A 20,285-nucleotide genomic window follows, 5' to 3' on the forward strand; every position below is an offset into this window, starting at 1 on the left:
AAGCTAGAAGAACATTTTTTCTGAATAAGTTTAACTTTATGTAAATTTATATAAGATTTCTGAAGAATTTTTTTTTTACTACTTTAATATCTGGTAATTTGGCCGGTTATCTGGCCGGATATCCGGTAATTTGGCCGGATATCTGGCCGGTTACCGGATATCCGGCGTTTGAAATCAGCCGGATATCCGGTATCCGGCCAAAAAAGTATCCGGCCCAACCCTAGTTTATTCTTAACAGGATGTTTGTCTGTCTATGTGTTTGTACCAAAGGATCTCGCTAACCACTGAACCGGAATGGTTCTCCTTTACAGGGCAGCTTCTCATAGGTCCTGGGAAGGTTAATAACTATTTTGAAGGAGGGCACAATCACCCTCCCCCAAACAAATCAACAAAAATAAAAAAACACTCCGTCCTGCGGACATTTTTGCAATTAGCTTAAAAACGTAACTAACAACATCTAGTGGCGAAAAACTAGTTTGGGAAAATTGCTGATTTTTAAAATAGATTGAAAAGAAACAATTTTACGTGTCTCTCCTCTGGGAGCCTAGATCGTTTTTATAATGGGTTACCTGCCCGCATGTAAATTGACTTAGGGAGTGAACAGATCCCATCCAGGACATTCCCACGTGAACATTCTCATATGGAGCCGCATTGGCTTTCAAAATATAATTAATAAAATGAAAAGAATACCATAAAGGAACAAAAAAATTTCGTTATATATAATAATATTTAAAATTTATTTCCCTGTCTTTGTTTAAAACATATTTTTATCTTATAATATTACTATTATTTTTTAGTACTTTTTTATACTGTAGAAAATTGTATTTTTTTTGTGAAAAGATAAAAGTTACAAATGTACAATGTACAAATGTACAAACTACTACAGGAACCATCATGCAAAGTTTGAAATCGACAATTGAAAGGACAATTCTAACATGCCTAAATTAACGAAAAAAGCTATCCGTTATGGACGGACGGACGGACTGACGGACGGACTGACCGACCCTAATTATAGAAAAGCTTCGCTTTAAAAAATAATATATCTATAAAACAAAGTTGCGATTACTATCTGTTCGTCTGAAAAAATCTCTGGAACCGCCGAATATATATCTAAAATACAAAACAGAACGATGTCAGTCTGTTTGTTTGATTGTTTGTACCAAAGGATCTTGCTAACCGCTGAACCGATCGGGTTCTCCTTAACAGGGTAGCTTCCCATAGGTCCCAGGTTTATGTATAGGTTAATAACTATTTTGAGGGAGGGTACAACCACCCTTCCTCCAAGAGAAATCGTCCCTAGAAAAAATTACCCCCCCCCCCTCCAAAAAAAATTGACCTTCTAAAAAAAACAAAAATAAAAAATGGGTTTTGGGATTCAAATCACCTTGCTCAAGTGCCCCTAGAGACCTCTAGGGGCGAAGCCGCTAGTTTTATATAAGGATAAGCATTTTAAATATAACTTAAATTAATTAGCTTTGCTTCTATGGATGTTATCATATTTGTAAATTTTAAAAGAAAAATATTTTTAAACTTTTATTTTAAATTAATTTACAAAAATAAACACAATATCATAATCACTCGTTTAAAAGTAATTTGGCTTTTTAGCGTTTAAACGACTGTGAAGCAGAGATGGGGTTTTTAAAAAAGAATGCCGCGTTTTTTCAACATTTTTTAGACATATCAGTAAAACAGAGTATACAACTATTTATTTAATTATTTTGCTTTTGTTGGTACGGCCTTCATATAAGAAAAACAAATTATCTTAAATCTTATATTTGCTGCATATTAATTAATGCATCTTTTTAGAGCTGTATTAGAATATGTTTTTCTTCTATGAAGGCCGTACCAACGAAAGCGAAATAATTAAATAAATAGTTGTATACTCTGTTTTTTCGATATATCTAAAAAATGTCGAAAAAACGCGGCATTCTTCTTTCAAAAACCCATCTCTGGAAATTTATAGAAATTAACCGTCGGCCCAAAACCGGTTTTAGTAAATATATATTATTAAATATAAGCATTTACAATGATATTATATAAGTTTTACATTTTTTAATAGTTATTTCTCGCATCGTATTATAAACAGCTTTCCGCGGATGTACAATTATAAGATTAAAACCCGTTTTTGTTGCCCCAAGGTGCCGAAGGCACGCACTAAAAAAACTGGTTTTAATCTTATGATTGTACATTTTTATATTCGTAGAAAGCTGGATATAATACAATGCTAGAAATAGTTTTATCGTATGGATGAGAACCGGTTCTGATCCACCGGATTTGAATGAATACGAGAATAGCTATTTCTCGCATCGTATTATAAACGGCTTTCCGCGGATATAGAATGTACAATTATCGTATGGATGAGAACCGGTTCTGATCCACCGGATTTGAATGAATACGAGAAAAATATTTACATTTTTTTAAAAAAAAGAAGACCAGGGATCTGAAGGGATAAGACAATTGTCCATAAATTGATGTACAGTACATCCCTTGTGATGATTAACAAAATTATCCCTTCTGGCAGATTTTATTCTAATGAATTCTGATTGGTTGGTTCCATTTTTTTTGCCCAGAAAATTAATCTACAAAAGTAATTATGTTTTTATTCATTGGACATGTAAGTACATAAATATATCTTCCATTGTCTTATCCCTTAAGATCCCTGTATTTTTCTACAGAGATGGGTTTTTGAAAGATGAATGCCGCGTTTTTTCGACATTGATTGATTGAACGAAGACGATAGGATTTCAACAGAGTATACAACTTAAAAATTCAAAATTTTAAAATTATTATTTTAGCCATTTGTATAATGTCTAATACAGCTCTAAAAAGATGCATTAATTAATATGCAGCAAAAATGGATTGAGGATAATTTGTTTTTCTTCTATGAAGGCCGTACCAACAAAAGCTAAATAATTAAATAAATAGTTGTATACTCTGTTTAAATTTTGCGATTTGAAAAAACGCGGCATTCTTCTTTAAAAAAAACCATCTATGAAGAATTTTAAATGTTCAAATTAATATTTATCAATCGCATGCATCGTATTACAAACAATTTTCCACGGATAGTAAAAATGAAAATTAATAGGTTTTATTGTATTTTTATTTTATTTTTCGTAGAAAATTGTCAATAATACGTAACAATATATCATTTTTTAGTATGGTTAGGAACCGGTTCTAATCCAGCGGATATTAATCGGTTTCAAAGCCATACTGGAATAGTTATTTAACACACCAACGTATTATAGACAGCTTTCCGTAGATAGTAAAATGAAAAATTATAAGATTAGGTTAGCCTAGATCCTGGCCAACGAAACTGTTCTTGATTTAAGATATTTATTTTATTATTAACAAGTTACAATCCATGATTTTTCAGTATGGCTGAAAACCGGTTCTAATCCATCATATATTAATCGGTTTCATAGCAATAGTAAAAAATCTTCTTCTACTGTCCGCGGAAAACTGTCTATAATACGCTGTTGCGTTAAATGACAAATCAGATTTATTTCCGCCGGATAAAAACCGGTTCTCAGTCCAATTCAGCCGTTTACAGTCTAATAACAAGATTCATTTTTGACTTTGCGCTGGCTTTGGTTTGACTCTTGAAACCTGTTTTTTTTTCAAAATTAAACATTTTTTTGACCAATAATGGATATATTATTACTTGGATGTTGCATCAGCTTTTCAATTTCATGTACTCTAATAAAGTGATACTAGCAGCAAGCTAAAATGATGATATTCCCTGTATACCCAATCCTCTCTCCTCTTGCTGAATGAACTAATTGACCAATAAATGAGGTCCATATTAGCAACCTAAATTGAAGACAAATTTCAATATATCCACGTAGCATAAAACCACTTTGGGACCCATGTAAAACTAACTAACAGACAAAAAAGCCTTACTATTTTATACTTCGCCAATAGCCTCAAGGGGGAAAGCAGGGGAGGTCAGGAAAATAGTCTGAAACCCAGAGAAAGAGTCCCCAAAGTTTTACAATAATATTTTCTTGTTGGTTGTCTTAACAAATTTTGGGACTTTAGTGAGTTTTGATTGGTTGATTCATAAGGTTAAGTGTTCAATTACTAATTTTAATCTACAAAAGGGGTAATTTGTGTAACATCATTGGGGATGTACATTAATTCATCGGCCATTGTCTTATACCTCCTGAAACTACATTTACTAATCCTACGTGAAAAGTACAATTTATTCGGACCCAGTAATTTCCGAGATCTTCAGACAAAAAAATTCTGACTACTTTAAATAATACCAGCAACTGCACCCAAGCATCTAGCGGCTCTGTATAATAATCAAAGGAAAATCGAGGGTTAAAATAAGCCTAAAACCATATATATCAAAAAAAATGAATAGCCTAGAAATAAAATCATCCTTGAACCTACTATAAAGCTCCCCTAAAATGGAGAACTCAATGGGTTTAACTGTTAGCGAGATATTATGATAGAAAATCTTTGCTTAAATCTTTGCCTAAATCTTTGCTCTTATATTATAGGCTGTGTATTCATAATCAAAGGGTTGGTTGTCTGTTGGGTGTGCCTGACCAATAATGTTTAATTTCCTTCATTGATAAGCGGGAACAGACTCTTCTCCACCTCGGATAACCATTGGTCCTGAAAAAGAAAACACTGTATTCCTATTGGTCTAATTTGTTCCTACACTGTAATACTATAGGTCCAATTTGTTCCTATACAGTGTTCCTATTGGTCCAATTTATTCCTACATTGTGCCGTTATTGGTCTAAATTGTTTCTTAACTGTGCTTATATAGGTCTATATTGTTCCTACACTGTGTTCCTATTGGTCCAATTGTTTCTACACTTTGTTCCTATTGGTTCAATTTGTTAATACACTGTGTTCCTATTGGTTTAATTTGTTCTTACACTGTGTTCCTATTGGTCTAATTTGTTCCTACACTGTGTTCCTATTAGTCCAATTTGTTCCTACACTGTGTTCCTATTGGTCCAACCTGTTCCTACACTGTATTACTATTGGTCCAATTTGTTTCTACACTGTGTTCCTATTGGTTTAATTTGTTCCTACACTGTGTTCCTATTGGTCCAATTTATTCCTACATTGTTCCGCTATTGGTCTTAATTGTTTCTTAACTGTGCTTCTATTGGTCCAATTGTTCCTATACAGTGTTCCTATTGGCCCAATTTGTTCCTACACTGTGTTCCTATTGGTCCAATTTGTTCTTACACTGTGTTCCTATTGGCCCAATTTGTTCCTACACTGTGTTCCTATTGGCCCAGTTTGTTCCTACACTGTGTTCCTATTGGTCCAATTTGTTCCTACACTGTGTTCCTATTGGTCTAATTTATTCCTACATTGTGCCGTTATTGGTCTAAATTGTTTCTTAACTGTGCTTATATAGGTCCAATTTGTTCCTACACTGTGTTCCTATTGGTCCAATTGTTTCTACACTTTGTTCCTATTGGTTCAATTTGTTCCTACACTGTGTTCCTATTGGTCCAATTTGTTCCTGCATTTTGTTCCTATTGGTCCAATTTTATATTACACTGCACTGTGTTCCTGTAGTTACAATTTCGTCTTAAACTCTGTTCCTATTGGTCCAATTTGATCCTATGCTTTGTCTAAGGAGGGAGGGGATATTAGACTGTTTATTATACTAGTCCCCAAAGTTTTATTTTCTTAATTATAACTTTATGGACTTGTATTGCATTTTGATTGTTTAGTTCATTAAGTTGAGTGGTCAAACATTTTATTGTATTCTACAGAATGGGTAATTTTGTATATCATCATTGGAGATGTACATCAATTTATCAGTCATTGTCTTATCCCTTTACATCCCTGCGTGCTACTCACCCAGAAAATTGGCTAGTATTACAGGCAGCTTTCCGCTGATATTATGCGGATAGTACAGCTGAGAACCGGTTCTAATCCTGCGGATATTACCTGGTTGCCTGGTTTCCAGGGAGTTTCTTGAATCCATTTATTCTCTAGCTCCCGGTCCTTCCACATTTCAGGTTCTGATTCTGGCTCCTCGGGATTGGATTTGGTATGCTGAAAAAGGGGAGCATTTTTTCGCATATTTTCCGTAAAAGTGGGTGTTTTAACACTTCAAAACAGTAGTAGATTTTTAAAATTTTGATATGGCAGTTGCTTAAATATGGTACAATGTAGAACTGTAAAGAAACGGTGGCAAAACCACTGCTACCGCCAACAACCAGTATTTCCCTCCGATTTTTTGCTTTTTTCGCAAGAAAAATCTGCGAAAAAAATTAGGACTTTTACAATTATATGTGTCTAGAATAGCAGCATTCACAGCAGATTGGGGGTAAAGGAGTGAATCTGTGGTATTCGGCAACCGTGAGCCATGCCTATGGCAACCCTGACCTGGGTTCGGGGAAGGGCCGAGGGCCCTCCCCCGAGTCCTGGGGAAGGGGTCTGCCGACCCCCTCCCTATGCCTAAAATTAATGATAGATTCTGACAGCCTTATTATGGTTAAGCTGTATTGTTAATTCCCCCCACCCTTTCCAGGGATGGGGGATCATTATTGCCCAAACTGACTATTGTATCTGTATTATATTGATTCTGTTTATGATTACTTATTCCTATCTGTGTATTTATTGTTTGTTGTATATAACTTTAGTAAACCTTAGACCCTGAATAAAGGAACAACTGAATAGACTCTGTTTATTATTTAGTGATTGCTAGAGAAGCGTAGCTTCTCTATAGTATAGGTGTCCACGTCTGTTCACACGGCCGTAGTCATTTGAACTCTGGTGTCTGCCATTTATCCTAGGCGGATACCACAACTTTTGGTGACAGCTGTGTGAGATTACGGCAAACCACAAGTGTAGAGCAGACGCGCAGCTGAGGCTAAGGTACTCCCAGCAGTGAAACTGGCAAAACTGACACAAGCAACCTGAATTACCCACCCTGGATAGCAAGGTCTAACTCTGCATCCGGCAGTTGTGGAAGCGAAACCTAGCGAAAGACCACTAAGTGTGGCGGAACCCAAGCTGCGGAGAGTAGCGAAATCGGACGAGAGACTGCGGAGAGCAGCGAAACTTGACGAAGAACCGCGAGAAGCGCCGACATCTAACGGAGAATTGAGCGCTCAAGGGCTGAAACAGGCCTGCAAACGGCTGAAAATAGGCCAACATTTACTGCAAGAGATAGCAGGATCCGAACCAGCGGCGCTGCAGGAAGGGACATTCCCTGCCGCCACCAGCCGGATTCGGATACACGGCGCTGCAGGACGGGACATTCCCTGCCGCCGACAGGCTGAAACAAGCCAAATAGCTGCGAGCTGCGAGCGAAAATACGAGTGTAGTGTACCGAGCAGAAGAAAAACTACGTTAACTCCAAGTACCCTGAGAGGCTACAGCGCAGCCACCCATCTAGAAAAACAGATATTATATCACATTTTAGGGATTACCACCCTAGTGTGAAGGCTGAACAATAGATTTATGAGCAAGGCTTGGTAAACAAATTTGTTGTGTATTGTGATAAAGCTAAAAATAGAACAGGCTTGGTAAGCAAATCTGTTGTGTATTGTGATAAAGCCAAAAATAGAACCTAGATGTAATATAACAATGCATTGATAAACAATCTAACCCCCCAAGCCTTCAGCACAACAAATACACCCCTTATCCCAACGGAAGGGGAGGGGCCCACCATCAATTGAAGCAAATACAATCGAGGTGACATAACAATAAGCTCAGGATTAAGGAAAGGGCACAATTACCTCACCACACAGTCACTTCAAACCTACAGCACCCCCCCTCCCCATAGGGGGGAACAGACGGCTTTACCCCGTCACCTCACGCGCTCCCCCTTCCTACCCACACTTGAATAAGTCCGCCCACGGTGTGGAGATAGCGACCGGGAGAACAGAGCGCCATTTACGGGTCCCGCAGCAGAGCTTGGGACGCACAACAAAATTCAACGGACGAATAAGACAAAGCTGACCAATGAGAGAGCGGATTGAGGGATAGGTGCGCGTTTTACCTGTGTGCGCGAATCTGACGGCGCGTAAGCGCGTTGCAAGGAAAGGATATTTCACGCACACACACACACACAGGAGCGGAGCTACTCCATAGCATCCAACAGAGATATTTTTAGAAAAAGACTTGCAAGCTCCTCCCTCCTATCTATAGTGTGATAAGGAAAACCAAATCAGTTCCTGACAGCAGTTCAGACCCTCAACAGCTATCTACACCTACCAGCCTACTCTACAACTCAGAAACTAGTGACAAGTACTTTAGGTACACCTAATTTAAATCTTTGTAGTTAAACTACCAACCTAGTGATAAACAGTGTTGGCTGCTAGGCTAGAAAGCCTCAAGTGTAAACCATTTATAGTATTGACTTAAAACTTCGTGTCCCGCCACTGAACCTTTGACCCAATGGAGCAGCCACAAGCGCCAGGAGGCGACCAGCTCCAAGGATGGCTCCAGGATGATCCCCAGCTGGCTCCAGCTGAGTACCGCAAGCTGATGCTGAGTAACCTGCCGGAGTATTGAGGACCGCCCAAGCAATCCTGGAATTCCCACATCCGGAGACTCGAAATGTCATGGGCGGCTTACCGTGTGCCCCCCCATGACACACTAAATCGCCGCAACGCCCTTTTACTATCCCTGGCGGGGCAAGCGGCGGAGATGGCCTCTCATCTGTTTGGCGAGGCAGGCCAAGCCTTGACATACGAACAAGTCAAGGCCGAGTGTGAAATGTTATTTCGTCCAGCCTATGAATCTCAGACCCTGAAGCAAGCCTTCAGAGATTATAGGCAACACTCGACAGAACCTATACAAGCATACATATCCACAAAGTGTGCATTGTATAGGGAGGCCTGTAGCCACGAGGACCTTGAGTTATTGATAGACGAATTAAATCGTGGCATTCGTAACGCTAATGTGAAACGTGAAATGATGGGTCATGAGATCGCCTCGGTACCTGAGTACACAAGGCGAGCCATGTTTACTGTCACAATGATCACCAAGCAGCTGAAGGAGGGTGTGTGCCTAGTGGACGCCACTGACGGGCTCACGGGATCAGCCAGCGTCCAGTTGCCCCAATATGATGAGTCGGAGCCAATGGAGATTGACGCCTTGGCTCCGGGTCTCCACCAGATGGGGAAGGTCGCCCCAGATGACAAGATTCCAGGCCGCTGCTATCGCTGCCATGGGAAAGGCCACCGAGTCCGAGACTGTCCTACGCCTATGGAGGTCAGCCTAGAAGAGACACGCACCCAGCCACGCTGTGACCGCCCTGCCAAATGTGACCGTTGCCATTACGCAGGCCATACGGCGGCCGAGTGCAAGGCTGACTGGGACCAGGTAGCCGGCCGGAGACGCGTCGCTGACAAGGGCGCTCCCTCAGGAAAGCCCAGCAGAGTAGCCAACATGGAAGGGAGCGCGCCCCCAGCAACACTCCAGCAAGCAGCCGCCCCCAACGCAGCGGGCCGAGCCGACGGAATGCCGCAGTTTGGAACCGTCCCAGCTAGGATCAACGTGCTGGGAGGAGCGGCTGAACCCAACCGGGTTGGCCTGGGCTTCAGCCTCAATCACCTGGGACCGGAGTTCGTGCAGCCCACCAACATTGCAGAGCCAGAAGTCCTGAGGCCTCAACCCTTCAGCCTCAACATGATGGGGCCTGCCAGACCGAGTCTACCCAGCAAGAGTGGAGGGGCGCTACCCAGCGCCACTGAGACGGTGTACGGGGAGGCCCTGGCAACCGCTGAGCGAGAGAGGCAAGAGGCGCTAGCCAGCGCATCAGAGTCGATGTATGGGGCGCCAACCGGCGCCGCCACCTGGGAAGGACGAGAGGTGCGCCCCCGCACCCCCAAGCTGATGTCTGGGGCGGCAACCGCCGCCGCCACATGCGATGACTGGGGGGTGCTATCCAGCGCCCCCACCCTGGTGCCTGGGGCGACAACCGTCGCCGCCACCGAGATACCTGGATCCTGGAACGAGCCAGCAGCCCCAGAGGGAGGGGTGACATCCGTCACCCCCAGTCAGCCAGCGCCACCAGCCAGCAGGGAGGGTCCAGCGATCCATCAGCCAGCGCCACCAGCCCGTAGGGAGAGCCCAGCCATACACCATCCAGCGCCCCCTGCCAGCCGAGGGAACCCAGCTGCCCACCATTCCCAACCGAGCCAGGATAAGTTAAATTTGACAAATGTATTGTATCCAAAGTATTGTAACCCTCCAGCCTTGCCTGTGCCTCCCGCACCAGAGGCTGGGGAGATTGAAATTTGGGGATATAAGGACTTGCCTGTGCCACATGCACCTGAGTTCCTAGGGCAGGGGAGGGATGTAATACAGGGCGAGCCTGTGCCTCACGCACTCCAGCCCCATGCCACTGGGCATGCCATGGACAAGGGAAGGGACCCCTTGGGGCTAGGGGAGCCGACACCCAGGCAGGCGCCAGTCGCCTGTCAGTCTGTCATTGGGGAGGGCACCCAAAGATAACGCTCAATGGAAATTTATATCTAGCCAGGAGCAGCCTAGCAGTGTCCAGCCCCAAGAAGCAGCCGTGGCCTGAGCCGAGGATCCCCAGACGTGTGCGTGAGGTCGATGGCTGTCTGGTAGATTCTCACACTGGTGGATGGTTCTGTGGGGACTACTGCTCGCAGCCGTGTGGCCTACAACTAGCTACATCCAGGGTGGGACTATGCCAACCCCACCCATGTCACAGCCTACAACAAGGAGAAGATGTGTAGCACGGAGCCGCTACACCAGGAGGTGCCCTTGGGCCATGAGGTACATGTCCTGCAGCAAGTCAAGATTAGAGAAACAACGGGATATAGCTGTCAACTCACCGTGTCCCAGTGGACATTCAGGTGTGGAGTATGGGGCCACCTCAAGGTGACCTCGGTCCCCACCCTCATGCGGCCAACCAAGATTGATCCAGAAACGTGCCGAGACCTGGCCAGGAACCGAGTCTACACTCTGCCAGGCAAGACCCAGCCACTGACGTTTCAGCTGAACCATCCCCTGTTCTTCACCCTCGATATGGTGGGCGCCTTGGTGAACAGCCCCGAGGGGGTGGGTTGTGAAGGGGAGGACGTCCATTTCGAGGGCCAGCTGTACCGCAATGAATTAGTGCTCCAGGAGCGACGGCTGCTGGTCAAGGAAGAGACCTATGTAGTCGAGAATGGACGGGTGGAGTCCCAGTCTGACCACCTGACCCTAGAGTGTCCCCATTCTGAGCTGTCCTGCATCACTGGGGAGGCCACCTACGTGTGGGACCACCTGGGGAGAGATTGCCCCTTGAGGCTGATCCGCAGCCTCCAGCCTAGCCTGGTGATGGATGCGTTTCTGGTTGACCATCAAGCCCAATTCTTCATCAACATGACTTTGAGGCCCATGCCACCAACCACCCAGCATTGTTCGTGGCAGCCAACCTGGCCGCGGGAGCGCTGGCCAGAGCATCGGCCAGGGACGTGGATGTCCCCCTGCAGGCCCAGATACATGCAGGTTACATCGGATTTACCCTGGAAACTCGAATGAGAAGCACCGCAGCAGAAGAAGTAGCGGCCAATTGCTGGAAGCTCCAGCAACTAGACCCAGCCCATCCGGTGCGTGTCCAGGGGAGCATGTTCTCTGTGCTGAGGGGAGATGTATTGCTCCAGCTTACCTGCCAACGCAATAAATATGTTGTCAGGGAGAGCAATGAATGTTGGGACAAGGTGCCGGTGGAGCCCACAGGATTTGTAGATGCCGTAACAAAGGTGTATAGCGGCCACGCCACCAAAATTCCCTGCTCCTCCACCTACCCCCTAACTGTACACGCTGAGGAAGGCTGGATAGAGCTAACCCCCGCACCTAAGAAGAGGCCACCCCCGCTGGATACACCCAAGCAGCTGCTGACAGAGCCCTTGGATGACTTTAGTTCGGGAGGCTTGTATTCGCAGGCTGAGCTGAACGACTGGCAGCAGCTGCTAGCGTTCCCAGCGTATAAGGCCGCCATGCTGACCGGCCTGTCGTATGGCTCATGCGTTCAGCAAGGTAGCTGTTCAGCCACCGGAGACCATGGGATCGTGTCCTACGATATTGACCGACTGGCGGAGGAAGGAGAAGCAACCCTGGATGTCTGGGCTGGGTTCAGACAGGCTATTTACGAGTGGGGAGATGGCGCGGCCATACTGTGTTTGCTGTTGTTGATTCTCAAGCTGCTGGGAGACTTAACCATCATTTCCCTGGCAGCCGCACAAGGAGGTGTACGGGCCGCCATGAACGCGATGTCACAAGTGTTCCTGTACCACCCAACCTTGTATCGTAAGGCCTTGGCCAGAGCCAGGCTCACCCATGCCAAGTCCCGGGACTTTTCAGTAGACTGGGATGCCATTCCTATCGGCCGGGAAGCAGCCGAGGAAATGGTATCCATGCAATCAGCCGATAGTGGGAATGACCGCCCAGGCAGGCCTGGGCCACACTCTGGAAAGCCCCGCGGCCCCTCGGGAGGCCAGGCTGTCGCTCAAACGGTCAACCTGGTAGCCAGTGCCCCAGCCGCTGCCAACAACAACCAGAATGCCCCGCTACTGACTGGCCCCGTAGCGGCTGTGCCCCATGCCAACCTGACACCTGCTGGCGCCGAGCTACGTGTCCAACAAAAGCCAGCCTCTACCTTCTATCCCACGTTGGGAGCCCATCAGCCCTGAAAATCACCACTAGGATTCCATTGAATCATTATCGCTTGTATATAAATTAGCCCTAAGGAGCGGGCTGAAGGCCTCAACCACTGTCGGAAGTCTGGCAGGGAGACCCCCCTCCCAGCCTTCCGAGGGGAGAGTTGTGGTATTCGGCAACCGTGAGCCATGCCTATGGCAACCCTGACCTGGGTTCGGGGAAGGGCCGAGGGCCCTCCCCCGAGTCCTGGGGAAGGGGTCTGCCGACCCCCTTCCTATGCCTAAAATTAATGATAGATTCTGACAGCCTTATTATGGTTAAGCTGTATTGTTAATTCCCCCCACCCTTTCCAGGGATGGGGGATCATTATTGCCCAAACTGACTATTGTATCTGTATTATATTGATTCTGTTTATGATTACTTATTCCTATCTGTGTATTTATTGTTTGTTGTATATAACTTTAGTAAACCTTAGACCCTGAATAAAGGAACAACTGAATAGACTCTGTTTATTATTTAGTGATTGCTAGAGAAGCGTAGCTTCTCTATAGTATAGGTGTCCACGTCTGTTCACACGGCCGTAGTCATTTGAACTCTGGTGTCTGCCATTTATCCTAGGCGGATACCACAAATCCACCCCCTTGCAAAATTAGGAGGGAATGGATAAACCGTTCCCTTTGAACATTTCTTGATAAGGGACTACAACCCACCTTAAATTGAAGGGGGTTTTAAATTTTTTTACTTATTCAAAATAGTAACAGATAAAACAACCCCAGAATAAGTTTATCCGTTTAAAAGAATCCAGGTTATAATTCTATTGAGATTTTTATTTTAATATTTGTTGAAAATTGTCTATAATACAATACTAATGTGATTTGTTAGTATGACTAAGAACTGGTTTTAATCAAGCAGATATTAACCAGTTTCGAATGAATACAACAAAGTTTTTTTTTACCAGTTTGAAAGGATCCAGGTACATGTCCAGCCCCTGCAGCAGGTCCTGGAAGGTTGACCTAAAATCATAGTTTTTTCTCACATCATATAAACATCATTCTGCAGATATAAAATGTACAATTAAAAGATTAAAACAAGTTTTTTTAGCCCCAAGATGTAGAAGATTGTACATTTTTCTGTATGGCTAAGAACCGGTACTAATCCACCGTATATTATACAGAAATAGTTATTTCTAGCATCGTATTACAAACAGTTTTCCACGAATATAGAATGTACAATTACAAGATTGAAACCAGTTTTTTAGCCCCAAGGTGCCAAAGGCACGGGCTTGAAACCAGTTTTTTAGCCCCAAGGAGCCAAAGGCACGGGCTAAAAAAACTGGTTTTAATCTTATAATTGTACATTTTTATATTTGTAGAAAGCTGGATATAATACAATGCTAGACATAGTTTTTAGCCCCGAGGTGCCAAAGGCACAGGCTAAAGAAACTGGTTTTAGTCTTATAATTGTACATTTTTATATTTGTAGAAAGCTGGATATAATACAATGATAGACATAGTTTTTTCGAATGGATGAGAACCGGTTCCTATTCACCGGATTTGAATAAATACAGGAATGTTTTCAAGAATGTGTCCCCAGGGGAGGGAGGAAATATTGGACACCATCCACATACTTAAAATTTGTGTAGGCGGAGACAACAACAACATACTTTTTTTGTTAGAGGTAGGGGAAGGGTTTTAACACCTCGGAACTAAAGTGGGGGAGTGGGGGGATTAATAACCATAGATTAAATCAAAATTTGTTACTGGTTCACCTGTGAGGGGGGGGGAGGGTGTTAAAAATCAAATCCTATTAAAATTTTTGAGTAAGGTGGGTGGAGGTTGTGTAACAACAACCAACTTATTTAAAGATGTCTCATACTATCTTGTAATTTGTGAAATGGTAGGGGGGGGGGGGGGATGAAACTTCTGACACTTACTTGAAATTTGGATCTTCAAACCAAACCATTTCCATAATCTCTTGTGGCCACTTCTAAGAAACAAAATTCCATTACTAGGTGCATGAAGTGCTTTAAAACAATTGGGGCAAAGCGCTAAGAAACATGTATCATTGAGTACAAAGCTTTTTTAAAATTTTATTAATAGGTGCATGAAATGCTACAAAATTTATTACTAGGTGCATGAAGCACTACAAAAATTTTATTACTAGGTGCATGAAGCACTACAAAAATTTTATCACTAGTTGCATGAAGTGCTTATATTTTCTCATTAGGTGCATGAAATATTAAAAATATTTTATTACTAGTTGCATGAAGTGCTTCAAATATTTTCTTTTTAGGTGCATGAAATATTACAAAAAATTGTAGCTGTGCTTTATACCTTTACTAGGTGCATGAAGCGCTATAAAAATTTTATTTCTTGGTACATTAAGCTCTATGAAAATTTTATCACTAGGTATTTAAGCACTAAGACAATTTTATTAAGTACTCAAAACATTTCATTATTGGGTGCATGTAGTGATGTTACTAAATAAAAATTGCTTAGAGGGGGAATTTTTTTTTGAATTCTTCTGCTGAGAATCTACTCCAGGATTTACTTTGTCTGTCTGTCCAACTTTACCTGGATTATTGATTCTGATAAATCTGTTTTGTGAGATATTGGGTCCACACTGAAAAAATACCACTATGTTATCCTTATACTAAAGTAACAGGATGTCTGTTTGTCTGTGTGTTTGTGTGTTTGTGTGTCTGTACCGAAGGATCTCGCTAACCGCTGAACCGATCGGGTTCTCCTTAACAGGGTAGCTTCTCATAGGTCCCGTGAAGGTTTATAACTATTTTCTTGGGGGGTGGGACACACCCAACCCCCCCCTAAAAATGAAAAATCCCCCCCCGAAAAAAAAATTTTAAATTTTTTTTACTAAAATTAAAAATGAGGGGGGGGGCACCCCCCCAAAAAAAATAAAAAAAATTTCGCCCCCCCCCCAAAAAAATTTTTTTTTTAAATTTTTCTTTTAAAATCTAAAATAAGAAATTGGGTTATTAAATTCAACTCTCTCCTCCTCAAGTGCCCCCTAGAGGCCTCTAGGGGCGTAGCCGCTAGTTGTTCATAAGGAAGAAACATGTTATTTACAAATTTCAAAGCGAAGGGGATTACACTGTTAAAAATAATTTTTTTTTTTAGCATCAGATAATACTATATATTCTTCACATCAAATTAAAAATGAGGGGGGGGCACCCCCCCAAAAAAAATAAAAAAAATTTCGCCCCCCCCCGAAAAAATTTTTTTTAAAAATTTTTCTTTTAAAATCTAAAATAAGAAATTGGGTTATTAAATTCAACTCTCTCCTCCTCAAGTGCCCCCTAGAGGCCTCTAGGGGCGTAGCCGCTAGTTGTTCATAAGGAAGAAACATGTTATTTACAAATTTCAAAGCGAAGGGGATTACACTGTTAAAAATAATTTTTTTTTTTAGCATCAGATAATACTATATATTCTTCACATTAATGTATAGTATCAATCCGTAGGTTCTAGGAAAAAAACCTTATTACGATACAAGGAAGATTCCAATACTGTATGGAGTAATACTTAGTGTTCTATGGAGTAGCATGTAGTACTAAATAATGTATTTGTCTGTATAGTATTATCCAATACGCTCTTTGGAATAATATTCAATACGGTAGAAGTAAGTTTTTAATACTCTCCTTCGCAATTTTTGATACCCTCTATCATAATTATTGATACTCTGTAGAGTATGAAACTGTTTTACTTTGTATGAAAGATCAGTTTATAATATATGATTATTATATGTACATATACATTTTGTTATATCAACAAACATACCAAGCAGAGCTATAAAACATTAATTTAAATGTAAATTTAGTAAAAAAATGACTTTAAAGATGTTTAGGACTAAACATTATCCTTAAAAATAAAAACTATGGTCAGTCATAATTACAAAAATCAAAACTATAAATCTGAGCATAAATAGTAACATTTCATCTTTGTCTAAAACGACCAAGCAAAAACACTTCCATGAGAGGTGTGCACGAATGGTGTCTGTTTCAATTATTCTTTACAGTACAGATTCGTACCCTAGAAGGTATGAATAGTTACTATTTTAATAAATCATTCTCTTGCATATTGTCTGATACTCTACAGCGTATCAAATAGTTCTAAATTAATAAACATTTCTACAGCGTATTTTCCAGTACACTAGAGTGTATCAAATAGTACTATTTTAATAAACATTTCTGTAGCGTATTTTCCAGTACCCTAGAGAGTATCAATCGATACTAAAAAAATGTATGGGTTCTTTATAGTAATAATTATTGTGTTATATAGTATTACATAGTGTTATATATTAATTATATAGTTGTAGCGTACTTATGGTTCCAATACTCTCCAGAGTATCAATTGATACTAAATAAAAAAATTATTTTTAACAGTGTATGTTGGTCCGAAACTAGATTTGAGTGAAAAAAATGTCTTTATTACACAATGTCATAAAAAAAATAAATCATGAATAAAAAATCCTAAATAAAACTAAACTTTGAACCCTTAATTAGAAATGCTTAACTAGGATTATCAAGCAACTAAAATACTGAAAATGTCACTGCTAAATTTTCCAACAAAAAATACGTTTCAAAACTGGTCTCAGGATAATTAAAAGTATAAAATTTGCATTTTGACTATTTTAGTCGCTTGGTAATCCAAGTAACTCATTCCTTTGAGTTCTTTACTTTTTTGTTTTTCTTGATTACTCACAAAATTCTTAAAAAACAGTTATGTATGTTTTTATATTTTAAATATTATTGTCCACTGATAAAAAATAACTGATTTAAATCCTTTTTGTTTGCTTGGAGAAACCTTATTGTTCTGGTTCAGGTACACCAAAATAAGACCTTGTGGTGTACCTGTCCTGTAGAGGTTATCCAGGTTCAGGTACACCATAATAAGACCTTGTGGTGTATCTGTCCTCTAGAGGTTATCCAGGTTCAGGTACACCAAAATAAGACCTTGTGGTGTACCTGTCCTCTAGAGGTTATCCAGGTTCAGGTACACCAAAATAAGACCTTGTGGTGTACCTGTCCTCTAGAGGTTATCCAGGTTCAGGTACACCAAAATAAGACCTTGTGGTGTACCTGTCCTCTAGAGGTTATCCAGGTTCAGGTACACCAAAATAAGACCTTGTGGTGTACCTGTCCTCTAGAGGTTATCCAGGTTTAGGTACGCCAAAATAAGACCTTGTGGTGTACCTGTCCTCTAGAGGTTATCCAGGTTCAGGTACAACAAAATAAGACTTTGTGGTGTATCTGTCCTCCAGAGGTTATCCAGGTTCAGGTACACCAAAATAAGACTTTGTGGTGTACCTGTCCTCTAGATGTTATCCAGGTTCAGGTACACTATACTAAGACCTTGTGATGTACCTGTACTCTAAAGGTTATCCAGGTTCAGGTACACTAAAATATTTACTTGTGGTGTACCTGTCCGCTAGAGGTTATCCAGGTTCAGGTACACTAAAATATTTACTTGTGGTGTACCTGTCCTCTAGAGGTTATCCAGGTTTAGGTACACAAAAATAAGACCTTGTGGTGTACCTGTCTTCTAGTGGTTTTCCGAGTTCAGGTACACTAAAATAAGACCTTGTGGTGTACCTGTCCTCTAGAGGTTATCCAGGTTCAGGTACAATAAAATAAGACCTTGTGGTGTACCTGTACTCTAATGGTTATCCAGGTTCAGGTACACCAAAATAAGACCCTGTGGTGTACCTGTCCTCTAGAGGTTATCCAGGTTCAGGTACACCAAAATAAGACTTTGTGGTGTAACTGTACTCTAAAGGTTATCCAGGTTCATGCACACCAAAAAAAGACAATGTGGTGTACCTGTCCTCTAGAGGTTATCCAGGTTTAGGTACGCCAAATAATACCTTGTGGTGTACCTGTCCTCTAATGGTTATCCAGGTTCAGGTACACCATAATAAGACCTTGTGGAGTACCTGTCCTCTAGAGGTTATCCAGGTTCAGGTACACCAAAATAAGACCTTGTGGTGTACCTGAACTCTAGAGGTAAAAAGGTAAAACATACCAAAAGAGACACAAGAAATAAAGCTATTAACATACTTACTTAATATATGGTGTATATATGTATTGAGGGTTTCCTATGAAATCATCCATCCCTAAAAATTTTTATATTATGTTTTTGTTTGTCCATCATGATAGTTATGGATAGTTTTGAAAGAAGCGCTGTAAAGTGTCATTTGTGATGTCATAAAATACGTATAAAAAGGAGTGATGAGAGAAGAAGTAGGAAAGGAAACCACTATAACAGAGCGCTTCTTTTGAAAGTATATTTAGTATGTCCAACATTATTTAGTTACATCTGGTTCCTTTCCTAGTTTAAAATTTCTTAATTTGCCGCTAAATTGAGCCAATCACGTGTCTCCTTCTGTCAACAGACGTCCAATAATATGCGTTTATTCTGCAAAGAACACATGGGATTGATCCATTTTAGCTGCTATTCTTTTTCGGATGACGTCATCTACCTGAATATAATGTGTCAGATTGACCGCTCACTGATTCAAACACTCTGATAACACAAAATTATGATTGGATACAGGGGCGTCCAAGCTTTTTATTTTTTTTTGGGGGGGGGGGGGGGTAAACATTTGTTTAAGGGGGGGGGGGGGTAAAATGGCGCGCAAAAGGCGCCGCAAATTTTTTTTACCCCTCCCAAAAATTTTTACCCCGGGGGTAAAATTTGCTTGGGTGGGGGGTAATTGAAATCTGTTTTTTTTGTTAGAGATTTTTTATTTTTTTTGGGGGGGTAAATACCCCCTTCTAAATGTTTAGGGGTGACTATGGCACCCCCAGGGAAGGGGTAAATTTAAAATGGGGGGGGGGGGGGTAAAATGAAAACATTTTGGAGTGCCTACGGCATCCCCAAATTCGTTTGGGGGGGGGGCAATCACCCCATTAACCCCCCCCCCTTGGACGTCTATGACTGGATAGATAGATAGATAGATAGATAGATAGAGAGATAGATAGATAGATAGATAGATAGATTGATATATAGAAAGACAGACAGACAGGTAGATGGACAGATAATTTATGTTCCTAAAAAGTAGGAATCCAGTGCAGAAAAGTCCATTTTTACCCATTCTTCTGAAACTAAACAAGAATAAATGTAGAGAAAATTATGGATGGGAATATGGACAAGCAGATTTATTGAAGAACAAGGATGACAACATCCATAAGTAGCGAAGCACAACAAATATAATAAGAATTTAAAAATTAATTATCAAAAACAAAAATATTAGAATTAAAAATCACGAAACCTTTTCAACATTTACTTTAATTTCTTAATATTTATATTTCAGTATATTATTATCCACAAAAACTTTGCAAATCGGACCAAAACCATCAAAGGTATGGGGAAATATGTGAAAAATAGAAAAATAGTTAAAAACCTGCCTAAAAGTAGTCCAATTGACATAGTTGTTTTATACTTAATTATGCTCCATATTGATAGAAATGTTGACAAGAAGTTTTAGCTGTCTATCTTTTATAAGAGATGAGAAAATCGCGTTTTCCCCATAACGCTTCGCTACTAAAAAATTACGCAACCTTTAAGCATTGACGTTCAAAGTAAGCATGTAGCTAGCTAACATCGGATTTTAATGGAAAATATCAGCAGGTTATTTTAAACAACAGCTAAGAAAAT

The 20,285-nt window shown here is 41.2% G+C and overlaps 2 protein-coding genes across 15 annotated transcripts in view; both read right to left on the bottom strand.

Moving 5' to 3' along the window:
- Positions 1–20,285, bottom strand: part of LOC145306864 (uncharacterized) — a 282,216-nt gene that overhangs the window by 171,735 nt on the left and 90,196 nt on the right. The window lies entirely within an intron of this gene.
- Positions 1,855–19,728, bottom strand: LOC145307109 (uncharacterized). The gene is made up of 9 exons (XM_080149442.1): positions 19,679–19,728; positions 19,108–19,151; positions 18,690–18,741; positions 15,186–15,234; positions 14,546–14,598; positions 13,568–13,625; positions 5,929–6,036; positions 4,571–4,623; positions 1,855–3,605 (listed from the first exon to the last, which is right to left on the bottom strand). The coding sequence occupies exons 1-9, from the start codon at positions 19,720–19,722 to the stop codon at positions 3,545–3,547; spliced, it is 522 nt and encodes a 173-aa protein (XP_080005568.1). The 5' UTR covers positions 19,723–19,728; the 3' UTR covers positions 1,855–3,544.

The sequence above is a fragment of the Acartia tonsa genome, chromosome 15 (assembly GCF_053477335.1).
Source record: "Acartia tonsa isolate MP-2025a chromosome 15, ASM5347733v1, whole genome shotgun sequence".
Lineage (NCBI taxonomy): Eukaryota > Metazoa > Arthropoda > Copepoda > Calanoida > Acartiidae > Acartia > Acartia tonsa.

What these genes read in the sequence shown, in the direction of transcription:
- LOC145307109 (XM_080149442.1), bottom strand. Translation starts at nt 19,722, where the DNA reads ATGGGTAAAAATGGACTTTTCTGCACTGGATTCCTACTTTTTAG. An exon ending in CCTGGAAACCAGGCAACCAG is followed by an intron (nt 4,624 to 5,928) that starts GTAATATCCGCA and finishes TTTCTTTTTCAG; the next exon opens with GACCAATGGTTATCCGAGGT. An exon ending in TTCCCGCTTATCAATGAAGG is followed by an intron (nt 3,606 to 4,570) that starts AAATTAAACATT and finishes AAAAAAAACAGG; the next exon opens with TTTCAAGAGTCAAACCAAAG.